The following is a 12,439-nucleotide window of genomic DNA, read 5'->3' as shown; positions in this document are numbered from 1 at the left end:
GGGACAGTGCCAGGGGCCCCTCTGGGCCGATCCATTGGGGGGGGGAGGGTTCCTCTTGTATGTAGAGGGGGAGATTACTCTTATTGGGGGGGGGGGGGGTTTCCCTTATAGGGAGGGAGGGGCATGTTTTTTTAAATTGTCGATCGGGGCATTCTTCAAAAAAGGGTCTGCATTGCCGGCTTTGTTAGGCCCCGACCTGCTGGTGTGACGGTGTGGGCCACACTGCGACATTTCTTCTGCACAGAATGCTGCCAAATGTGGTGAGAAAAGCCAGCAGTGCAGCCTGGAAGCTCCATGCCGGTTTCCTCACCTCAGCCAGCACTCTGTGAAAATAACGGAAAATTCAGCCCTTATGTTTACAGAGTTCCCCCATCACAAACACGTAAACCACTCTGAACAAAAATATGAAGAATTGTGCTCAATCCAACACTAACATTTTCTACTTTGGAAATCACCAGCTCAGATTTAGCTCTCAGCAGCTTTTTCAAGAATTCAAATAAAGAAATTCTCAAAGAAACCAGGCCTTTTCTGTGGTTTGGAGCATCCCTTGACATGGTAGCTGCCTATCTTGTGGGGGCAGGTGGTCTTGCCAGGCCCTGAAACTGCCCATGTCAAAATGAACAGTGCCAGGGACAGTTGGCGCAATAGGCATACTGGTATTATCGTTCTCCGTCTACCTCCATCCTGACATTGGCAGACCCACAATATCATCCCCCATGTGTTTTCAATGGGTGCTGCGGGTGATCTTAACACTCAGTGATAATTTGTTTTTCTTGACTTTGCAGAGCATTTATTTTGATGACGGGGAAAGGTACAAACATGTTGCGGTTGCAATTCTTGACGATGATATTCCTGAAGGGGATGAGGATTTCCAGCTGATTCTCACGAATCCATCTTCTGGACTAGAACTAGGAGAAAGAACCACAGGTAATTAAAAGAATTTCTGCTACATAAATGACCAGAGACAATGGGATAAGGTACCAAATTGGTTTTGTTATCCTTTATATATATATATATATATTATACATATACATTTTAATCCATCTGGAATGTGGAAGAATGAGTCTCACCTTGCTGTAATTTCAACTCAAAAAACTAAGAAAACAACAAACAATCCCAGCTGATGTGAATAGAGTGGAACCTGGCTTGATAGATTCTAACTTGTTTTAGAAATTGTGAAGGAAAGTTACAGAACAAAATTCACAAGAGTCTGCTGATGACCTTTTAACACAGAGTAAATTATTCATTGAACAGGAAAAATGAACGATATGCACCAGACAAAATGGTTGGAAAGATCTTGATACAAATACAAGAAGATGATTCAAATTCCCAATACTTCTTTATGCCAGCAATATTTGTACAGACGCACAAACCAGTAAAGAGTTACCACTAGGTTGATACACAGGCTCCTTGCTTGGGACTAGTGCAGTTGCAAACGGTTTTCTTTCAGTGAATTCCTGAGCATTCATTTGGCGCTTTTCACCCAACTTGTATTTCTCGCCAAGGCACCCAAATCTGTACCCGAAACTCTGTCTCCCAATTGCATATATGCTAAAATGATCACTTTACTGAGTTCTGTAGTTGACTATACAGTCAACTACTCTTTCCTTGTAATATTTTCTTCTCAGAGAGCTGAAAATCCTTGTCTTCACTCTCTGACACACACTGAACTCTCTCTTCCATCTGTTCTCTGTGTACCTCCCTGGACCACTGCTGCAAGGCAATAGGAATTTCTTTTTCCACTTTGTGTTTTCCTCTCCCCAATCACCAAACTTTTAACTCATCTATTTGAAAACCTCATTAAAAATGTATTTACAGAGAAAAACCATCGGGAGTCCATCCAGACTTCCTGGGACCAAAGTTCACAAATAAAACCAAAATGAAACTGGAACCCTTTTTACCCTTGTGAATGTGGAGTATGTGGACTAAAGGAAATAACTTGATGAGGTATCATTTATAGGAGAATATTAGCAAATTGCTACGGATACTGGAATCTTGAAACAAAAACAGAAAATGCTGGAAAATCTCAGTGGATCTGACGGCATCTGTGGAGAGAGAATAGAGCTAACGTTTTGAGGCTGGAAGACCCTTCGGCAGAGCTGAAGATAAAAAAAAGGACAAGACTTGTACTGTTAGGGTGGGGGACTCGGGAGGGGGTAATTGACAAAGATGTCATGGACAAAAAGACAAAGAGAATGAGATCAGAATATGTAAATTGCAGAACAAAGGTAAGCAGAGTGTCAAAGTACAACCTAAGACATGTAACAGCTGGCCTTAGTAGAGTGGGGGGTGAGGGGAGACCGTGGTGGGGGTAAAACACGATGGAAAGTTGCTTCAGATGAATTCCTTGCCTTTACGAATCACAAGGACTTTCACGCCGTTAATATGCAATTGTCACGTGATTACCAACAGCACAGAGAAATTCCTGATGCATTTAGTTGCTGATATCAAATTTCCACCACCATTATTTTAAAGTATATAAACCTGCTTGAAAAGGAATATCCCCCCTTAGAAACTTTAATCTCTTGATCCATTTGAGAAGTCAGTGTTTTTGGTGTTGAACTACAAAAGCTAACAAGATAAAATACATAAAATACATAATTAAAACCAGTCAATATTACACAATAGTAAGCCAGCTGAGGAGTCCAGATGTTGATATATAGTTAGGATAAAGGCTAAGTGGTTTTTGCAACTGTTATATAAAGGTGAAGATAAGCCTTGAATTCCATTATTGTATTAGTTATACGTACATGTATTGAAATACTTTTATTACATTTCGTTGTCATATCCATGGCTAGCTCATGTGCTCTATTTTGATGTATGATGAGATCCGTAATAATAATGTTTAATCATTGGAAATATGGAATGATTTCAAAATTAGGTAAGTGTCGGCACATTAAACAAATTTAAGCATATAATAACAATACTGTTGATTTTTATTCATAAGGTGGCACAGTGGTTAGCACTGCTGCCTCACAGCACCAGGGACCCATGTTCAATTCCGGCCTCGGGTCACTGCCTATGTGGAGTTTGCACTTTCTCCCAATGTCTGTGTGGGTTTCCTCCGGGTGTTCCGGTTTCCTCCCACACTCCAAAGATGTGCGGGTTAGGTTGATTGGCCATGCTCAATTGACCCTAGTGTCAGGGGATTAGCAGGGTAAATATGTGGGGTTATGGGAATAGGGCCTGGGTGGGATTGTGGTTGGTGCAGACTCGATGGGCTGAATGGCCTCCTTCTGCACAGTAGGATTCTTTGATTCTATACGATTAGCAATGAACATATTGAAGCCTTCAGGTGAAATTCCTTGACTTGATGTTAAAAGATAAAAGAAAACCTAATTAAACCTGTTTATTTTACTTTTTTAAAAATGCGTATTGAAATTTGATGCATAGCTATTGTTACCAATATTGTACTGTTTTACTGTTATGCGATTTGAAATTTTTCCCCACTCTTTCTAGTAGTGGGGTTAAAAATGTGCAGAAAACTAATTTTGATGCATGTTCTATGATGAAATTCTTCCAGGTCCTCAGACCACTTCGACAGATATGGCGCAACATTTTTTAACATCTTAACCCAAAAGATAACAGCTTACAATGTACTTTATTTATTACAGTTACAGTAACTATCAATGCCAATGATGATGGACATGGGATTCTGTCATTTAACAACACTGAGCGCCTCTTTCTTAAGGAGCCAACAGCCCTTGGTTTATCAGAGAGTGTTGCGACACTGCACATTGTACGGAACCCACCAATGGGGACGTTTGGAATAGTGACCGTTCAGTACATTGTCACAAACTCGAATGGATCTGACTCTTCACTTGACCTGAAACCTGCAAAAGGTTTTATTGTATTGGAAGATGGTGTGAGAATGAAGGTAAAATCTTTTAAAGTCTATTAAAAATATACTTGGTAAATGCATTGATTGTCCTTCACTTTTTGCAAATTTTACAGAGAGCAAAATTAAAACTGGGATTTAAAAAAATTTCATTCATGAGATTGGGGGGGTCGCTGACTAAGTCAGCATTCATTGCTTGTCCTTAATTGCCCTTGAGAAGGTGATAGTGAGCCAGTGAGTGAGAATCTCATTGCGTCGTCGTCTGCGAGGAGAACCCAAGAACAAGATCTCGCCAGTGAGATTCGGTTCCCGCAGTCTTGCATGATTTTCGCCGGAGTTGCCATTTTCACCCACAGCAATTATCAGCTGACAATTCCCTCTCCCCCAGCCCGCAGTCAAAAAAACAGCCAATTCCACCCATACTATTGCTTGATTTCATTTTGGTTTAACTCAGTTTAGTGCTCCATCTAGTGGCTTTTTTGAGTACTGGCATATGTCATGAACCACACAGTTGTGCCACTTTGTAAGTAACTGTATTGGGTGCTCCATACACTATGCTCAACTATATGGTGGTAAATTGCTTGCTTGAATCCGTACTTTAGATGTAATTTAATTTTTTTTTACCCCAGATTCTGCAGATTTCTGCTATATTGGATGAAGAAGCAGAGATGGATGAACAATTCTTGGTTACTTTGTTTGACCCTACTGGAGGGGCTAGACTGGGAGAGAAAGTACAGACTCTGATAACAGTCCTTCAGAATCAGGCACCATTAGGACTGTTTAGCATCTTCCCAATCGAAAACAGGTCAGAAAAATATAGCCTATATTTTTAAAGCCAATGTAAATGATTATACTCTTTGGAGCCTACAATAATTATATCAGTGCAACGAGTTCTCAATCCAAAGGATCATGATTTGAAATGTCAGCTTCAATTTCCATTCAGTACGTTTGTTTTTCAACTAATGAACACTCTCCAGAATTAGCCAGCTAACACGCATCACAGTCTGTGAAAACAGTTAGTATCCCAAGGCATCAGTATTGCCAAAGCTTGGCTAATAATGCTGAACCAAAATTCTTAGACTGGCATGGTGACACAGTGGTTATCATTGCTGTCTCACAATGCCAGACACCCGGATTCGATTCCCAGCTTGGGTCACTGTCTGTGTGGAGTTTGCACGTTCTCCCTGTGTCTGCATGGCTTTCCGCCGGGTGCTCCAGTTTGCTCCCACAGACTGGAAATATGTTTTATAACCACCTTTGCTTTCAGATTGCTTGTGAGGTGTATACATTTTTTAAATAAAAACGGCTAAAGAGCCTCAGTTCCCACTATCATGGGAACAATGTTTGTTTGAATGCTTATTGTCCTACCTATCTCTATCTATCTCTATCTATCTCTATCTATCTATCTCTATCTATCTCTATCTATCTCTATCTTTCTCTATCTTTCTCTATCTGTCTGTCTGTCTGTAGTAAGGCTTACATTCACACTGCAATGAAGTTACTGTGAAATTCCCATAGCCGCCACACTCCGGCGCCCGTCTGGGTCCACTGAGGGAGAATTTAGCATGGCCAATGCACCTAACCAGCACATCTTTCAGTCTGTGGGAGCAAACTGGAGCACCCGGCGGAAAGCCATGCAGACACAGGGAGAACGTGCAAACTCCACACAGACAGTGACCCAAGCTGGGAATCGAATCCGGGTGTCTGGCATTGTGAGACAGCAATGATAACCACTGTGTCACCATGCCAAATCTTGGGTGTGGAGGACAATGTGGTGCATGATCTCCTGTCTCATTTCATCTCATATTCATAGAACCTCCTGGTCAGTACCTGGGTTACCCGTCATAACCATTTATTAGTATAACTTGCATTGTTTTGCAATGTCAATAGAGAACAGAATGCTCTCAGGTTTCAGGCATGTTCATCATAATTTAATGGATTCTTTATTTACACTTCTGTACACTTATTTAATCACGCTTGTTAGTGATTTATTTGTCCTGCACCCATCAAAAGATAAGGCAGTTTACTAATGATTGGTAATGGTGCGTTATGCAATTCAAAAGGGAAGTTTAGTTTTGATATCAAAATCTTAACATTTGAACACAGAAGATTGGCGGAACCTCTGTGTCTTGAAGAAAGCACGGTAATTCAACCTCCGATATTCAGCACGCAATCTTATGACCTTGACCCGCCCGCCTTTCGGCGAGGTGAGGTGGTAAGATCGGACAGAAGATGAAAAATCAGGTTCCCGCCTGGTTCAGGCCTCCCCTAATCTTACCGGCACTGTTTTGCCGGCGAAATTGGCTTCAGGTCCAGAAAGGGAAATAGACAGAGCACTTAAGATGCTATAACTGGCAGCTTTGAAATTGATGTTAATGTAGATGGGTCATGGCTATTGGCTTTTGGCTGATAAACATGACTGCCTGTTCTGAACATGGATGTTTTAAGTCATGGGGACCATAATCGGCTTTTTCGATATAATTTGAACATGATTAATGATGATGTGAGTCTCAGGGCAATCAAATTTTCACAGAGTAGAATCTATTACCTCAGTCTCATTAGTTTTCGATAAGACAATATACCAGCCACAACAGAGACTCTATTTTAAATATATGAGGCACCAATTTAATAAGGGAAAGGCAGGTTTTTTGTTCGCATTAGTCTCTTACTAGGAATCATGAAAATGTACAGCATACTTCACTTGAATAATTACTGGTTATTTGAATGAAATGATTAAAATGTATGGAAAGTGGTAATAGAACTGTATCTATTCTCGTGAAATCTAGTTTAAAAGCCGAAAGGCCAAAATAATTTTTATTAAGTTGTTAATAGGATTATCGTACTTCTTGATTGACCCCCTCAGTTGAAAAAATACTTCACTGTACCAGTTAAATTACTTTCAATTAAACTCTTGAGTTTCAGCTTTAAAAACTTATTTAATGATTGTTCTCTTGCGTTAGCTTAGATATTAAGGGCTGGAGTTTCGAGGGGGTTTCAGGACACCAACGTCAAGCCCATATGAAGGTCCTGCTCCATGAGATGTCAATGTGTCCACTGGTGCAATATTCTGAAAAGCAGCTTCTTAATCGGTCACCTCTGTGCTTTCCATCCTATTTAGGAAGGCCGGTGGATGCTGCTGAGTCAGTCAGGGAGCCGAATGTGAAGGCACCTCAATATGCAGGTGCCTAAGCCTGCAGAATGAAGAAAAGATACCCAAAGCTAGGCTGAAGGGAAAACCTCTCCGCGAGACTATGAAGCACGAGTCTATGGCCTTCCACCCCTGTGGCCCTGTCGTTGGGGCATGGAGCCACTGATTCCAAAGGCTCTCCCGGGGCCTGTTGCCTGGAGGCTGCCTCAAGTGAGCTGGCGTAGGGCTGCTCCAACATTGGGGGGAAACACCAGCTCTGGCGTAAAATGGCCCCTAAATATTGCCTCACTTATCTAATTGGCTTCTCACTTCTGTGGAGTGGACATCTGACCCTCTTGCCAGCTGTCCTTGGGAAAATACCAGGAGGCAGAACTGCATTTAACTGCTGGCCTTATTCGCCCCTGCCCCTCAGTATTTTACCAGGACTGCATCTCTCCCATCTTGCCCTCATTCCCACTCCCCCTTCGAATCCAAGTGTTGGACAGTTCAGCCCCAAATGTCAGTTGGTTCACAGATGCACCAGCTTTGTGCTTGATCTTTTTCACAGAATCCCCACAATGCACAAGGAGGCCATTCAGCCCATCAAGTCTGCACCGACTATGTGACAGAGCATTTTACCCAGACCCTCTTCCCTGCCCTATCCCTGTAACCCCACAAATTTAGTATGGCCAATCCACCTAACCCAGTCATCTTTGGACTGTGGGAGGAAACCGGAGCACCTGGAAGAAACCTACTCAGACACGAGGAGAATATACAAACTCCATTCAGTCACCCAAGGCCTGAATTAAACCTGGGTCCCTGGCACTGTGAGGCAGCAGTCCTAACCACTGTGCCACCGTGCTGCCCTTTTTGCAGGTTAAAGCTTCATATATACAATGTTGACTTGCACTTCAACTATTTCATTTTTGAGAATGAGAATGTTTTACTTCTTTGTTGTTTTATTCAGGACACGTTCAGTGATTGTGGAGGAAGGCAATAGCACTTTATATTTAAAGGTTTCTCGAAGTAATGGTTTGGAGAACAGAGTCACTGTGGAATGGAAGACACAGGCTCAAACAGCATTTGGATTAAGTGAGTTGTAGCATTGGAACTGTATAGTGACCCATAGAAATGTTGCACAAAACGTCACACCATAATTTCAATTTAATAGTTAAAACTTTAACTTGCTGAATTAGTCAAAAAGTATGCAATTTTACATTGCCATTGACAGATAAAGAGATTTTAACTGGAAAAATGTGCGCGATAATAACATGGTGTTGTTGGGGTATTTTAACTGTTATACCCTCATAGGACCATAGAAGGAAGCCATTCAGCCCATCGAGTCTGCATTGACTCTCCGACAGAGAGATAGGCCATACTAAATTGCCTCTTAGTGTCCCAAGATGTGTAGGTTGGGAGGATTAGCCTTGGTAAATATGCAGGTTTATGGGGATAGGATGGGCTTGGGTAAGATGCTCTTTCAGACAGTTAGTACAGACTCGATGGACCAAATGGCTTCTTTCTGCACTGTATTTTGATTTGATTTATTATTGTCACATGTATTAACATACAGTGAAAAGTATTGTTTCTTGCGCGCTGTACAGACAAAGCATACCATTCATAGAGAAGGAAACAAGAGAGGGCAGAATGTAGTGTTACAGTCATAGCTAGGGTGCAGAGAAAGATCAACTTAATGCAAGGTAGGTCCATTCAAATGTCTAACAGCAGGAGGGATTCTATAAGAAAGTTAACTTTCCTTTTAGCAACTAAGTGAGATGAAAGAAAGGTGAAAAGTGAAAGAGAGGTGAGTTCATCAAGGTTGAAAGAGACGGCTGATGGTAGACCAGAATGATGTTTTTGGAAGGACAGGAAATTGCATTTGCTGTTCTTTCTGGAAAGATGATTATTTTGTCCTGCTTCATATGTGTAGTTAATTAATGTGCTAATACATATGCAGAATTATTTTACTTTTTCAGAGGGTGACATCGAAGTGCTGTCTACATTGCAGAATTTTCCGGAACCACTCGGCTCAGGTTGGTGTTTTGTGACGTTAAACAACACCCTGTTTGGAATATTTCTTCGAGTGTCTGCAAGCAACTCCAACGCAGATGTTTTATCAACGATTTATCGATGGCAAGGTGTATTTGTCCCTGTGCAGGTAAAAACAAACTAAGACTGCTCATTGGAAATGAAAACTTGAAGCTTTTCGATTCTTTCCGCGAATCTGTGAAATAACTCTGGAAATATGATGTCATTGTTATTCTCTCAGAACTTCAAAACATGGAATCCCACAGGTTGCTCAGCCTTCATAAGAAACGATACATCCTACATAATCATTACTCACAGTGGAATATCAGGAATGGAAGCATCCAATAACAGTGTTTACAGGTTCACATTGCAATCTGAATTAACATTGGTATGATATATATATATTACCTCTTGTTTTTGATTATTAATTTGGATGTGAATCAACAAGCTATTTAGAGTTGTTTTTGACAATGAAGTATTGCCACAAGGGAACAATCTGAAGGGTAAGCCATTTATAAAGAAACAGAGAAACTAGAAGCAGGAATAGGCCATTTGGTCCTTCGAGCCTGCTCCACCATTCATTTTGATCATGGCTGATCATTGAATTCGATATCCTGATACCTCTTCCCCACTTGAGCCTCCCCCAATATCCTGATCTTCCCCCATCCCTCCTCGAGCCTGCTTCTCCAATCATTAAGGTCACTGTTGATCTGACTGTGCCTTAACTCCACTTTGCAGCCTGTACCCAATAACTCTCTACTCCTTTCTGTCCATCTCCATCTTGGAAGTGGGTGCAGGCTGCAGTCGAGGCAGCTGCCCTGGGAAAATGTCTGGAGGCAGCTACCAGGGTTGCCGGATGACAAGGCATGCAGTTGAAAATGCCTGCCTTGCTGCTGCGGGACTTTGTTTAAGTTAAAATAATAGCAAAAAGGCCTTCCACTCCTCAACCTCCACATGCTTCCTATGTTGCGTCATGCTCCAATTCCACGAAATGACCCCTGCCCATGCTCTGTGGCCTATCATGTCCCTTCCTTATCAAGGAATGCCCCCCAAACATCCCGTATAGCTCTCCATGCCCCCATGCAAAACTATGGCACTTCCATGCCTATCCACCCATTATGCACTGCATAAAGTATACACCCATTCAAGTTTTAATAGCTGAAACTGTAGGCATATGCAATTGAGCAATACTTTATCTGGGGCTCAGGTGTTTTCGTACTCCAGCGGGTGTCTAGGCCGTCAGCCGAGAATACATAATGAGACTTGGCTAAGCATCCAGAAATCCAGTTACCTGTCGAAACACAGGGAAAACATTGATTGATAACTCAGGCTCTTTGATCTTTGATGTCAATTGCACAATTTTATTTACACAAGATTAGGAGGTTTCTGAATCTCTTCTAAAGTTATTGCAACTTTAAAGGGTGTGGATGATTGACACTTTTATTGGGCTGCAGTGAAAATTTGTTTTTTTAAAGAAAGTTGAAAGTTATCAATGAATAACTTTTTCTCGGCCTTTTGGCTAAGATCAAGTGTAGTATGTCGGCCCATGGTCGGCCGCACTTGGTTGAGGTCATTAGGTTACACTGAAGCTTCATATGTTTCATATGAAGCAATTTTTTAAAGCGGCATCTCGGCCTTTTGGCTAAGATGCAAATGAGCTCAAGTTTTGGAGGAGGAACCTCCCCCTTCTCCAATCAGCTTGGCTCATGTAGATCAGGCCCAGGACAGGGTGATTTGGTCGCTCGCCCTGTCTTGTCAGCCTGGATCGGAAATGTCTCAACTTGTTGAGACTCTGAATTGGATTTGATTTGATTGAATTGGAAAAGTATAAAAAAAAACTTTTTTTGAAAACCTTTTTTTGTTACACATTCCGCTGTGACTGTAGGGTTAATTTGTTCGGTACTGTCTCTAGTGCACCTTTCCCTCTAACTATACTGGCCCATAGCACCGTAGGATCACTGCAGTACAGAAGGAGGCCATTCAGCTTGTCAAGTCTTCAACGATTCTCTGAAAGAACATTTAACCCAGGCCCACCCCCCACCCTATCCCCGTAACCTCACACGTGTACCATGGTTAAACCACCTAACCTACACATCCTTGGACACTAAGGGTCAATTTAGCATGGCCATTCTACCTAACCTGCATATCTTTCAACCATGGGAAGAAATTGGAGCACCTGGAGGAAACCCATGCTGACGTGGGGAGAACGTGCAAACTCCATACAGTCACCCAAGGCCAGAATTGAACCCAGGTCTGTGGTGCTGTGAGGCCAACCACTATGCCGCTGTGCTGTTCCCTACTCCAATTACATAACTTTTTATTACCCCATTCAATTGGTTCCTAGCACCGGTACCGTGGTTAGTTTGCTCATCCTTCCTGCGGCCCCTGTTCTTGCCCACACAAGTTGTAAGGACCTCCAACCTTTTGGCCACTTGTAAGGGCTGAGGTTCCTCCATTGCTACATTCTATATCGCCATACCTGCATCACTCATAGTCACACCCTCTCGCGGGCCTCCCCTTCTCTGATGCAAATACAGTACAGTTCATAAGAAACAAAAGCAAAATACTGTGGACGCTGGAAACCAGCAGCTCATCAGGTCCATTAGATTAGTGTATGAACAATAATAGTGCAATTACCCTCGCTCTGAGGCAAAAATCAGGGCAAGCATCTTAATCTGTTTTGAATAGCATTTATTGATTTACTGAGTAAGGTTGCTGATTGTCACAATATTGAACTACACAGATTAAGAAATGTTCAGTATATATTGAGTTTGCTGAGCTCAGGCACAGCAGAAACTTAAGAGTCAAATATGAGCTGACAAATTACTCAGAATTCCTGCCATGTTTGTGGATGCTGTGTGAGGACTAACTCCTCATATTCAGGTTTCCCAACGAAGAATGTTGAAGTTGGGACGGTACTGGATGACTGAATCCACTGCCACCAGAAAAGGACCAAAGAAAATGAGATGAATCACAAAGATTTATAAAACATGCACTTGTGATTATCTGATTAAATCAGATTAATGGACTGGGAGAACAGACTATCCTTAATTTGTACTTACCCAGCCAGGTGTGATTCCCACCGCATACACTGGACCTCATTATGACATGGTCTCACCTATAACGTGGTCTTGAGACCTGGGATGGAATTTTGCGGCCCACCCCGCTGTCGGGATTTTCCGGTCCCAGCGAAGTCAATGGATTGTAGAACAGTCGTAAAATTCCACTCTTAGTCCCTGTGTAATTCCAGTGTAATTTTCAAACTGAGGACTTAAATCTGAGAGGCTGTTTGTAAACCAAAAAAAATTAATACCAAAATGCTTGGATGTTTTTGCCACAATGTTTATCTGTGCTGTAGTAAGTGATGTGACATTGTGAGGGGGATTTTTCCTGTCCTGCCCGCCAAGAGAATCGTAGCGGGGGGGGACCAAGAGAATCGTGGGTGG

At 42.0% G+C, this 12,439-nt stretch overlaps 1 protein-coding gene across 1 annotated transcript in view; it reads left to right on the top strand.

Moving 5' to 3' along the window:
* adgrv1 (adhesion G protein-coupled receptor V1) overlaps positions 1 to 12,439 on the top strand; it is a 504,809-nt gene that overhangs the window by 155,126 nt on the left and 337,244 nt on the right. Inside the window, exons 41-45 of the mRNA XM_078213879.1 lie at positions 786 to 927; positions 3,615 to 3,877; positions 4,468 to 4,643; positions 7,933 to 8,057; positions 8,942 to 9,123. Of these exons, the coding sequence (XP_078070005.1) occupies positions 786 to 927; positions 3,615 to 3,877; positions 4,468 to 4,643; positions 7,933 to 8,057; positions 8,942 to 9,123 (888 nt within the window). The remainder of the gene's footprint in view (positions 1 to 785; positions 928 to 3,614; positions 3,878 to 4,467; positions 4,644 to 7,932; positions 8,058 to 8,941; positions 9,124 to 12,439) is intronic.

The sequence above is a fragment of the Mustelus asterias genome, chromosome 6 (assembly GCF_964213995.1).
Source record: "Mustelus asterias chromosome 6, sMusAst1.hap1.1, whole genome shotgun sequence".
Classification (NCBI taxonomy): Eukaryota; Metazoa; Chordata; class Chondrichthyes; order Carcharhiniformes; family Triakidae; genus Mustelus; species Mustelus asterias.
The sequence above is the reverse complement of the archived record's forward strand: the minus strand, read 5'-3'. Positions and strand labels throughout refer to the sequence as shown.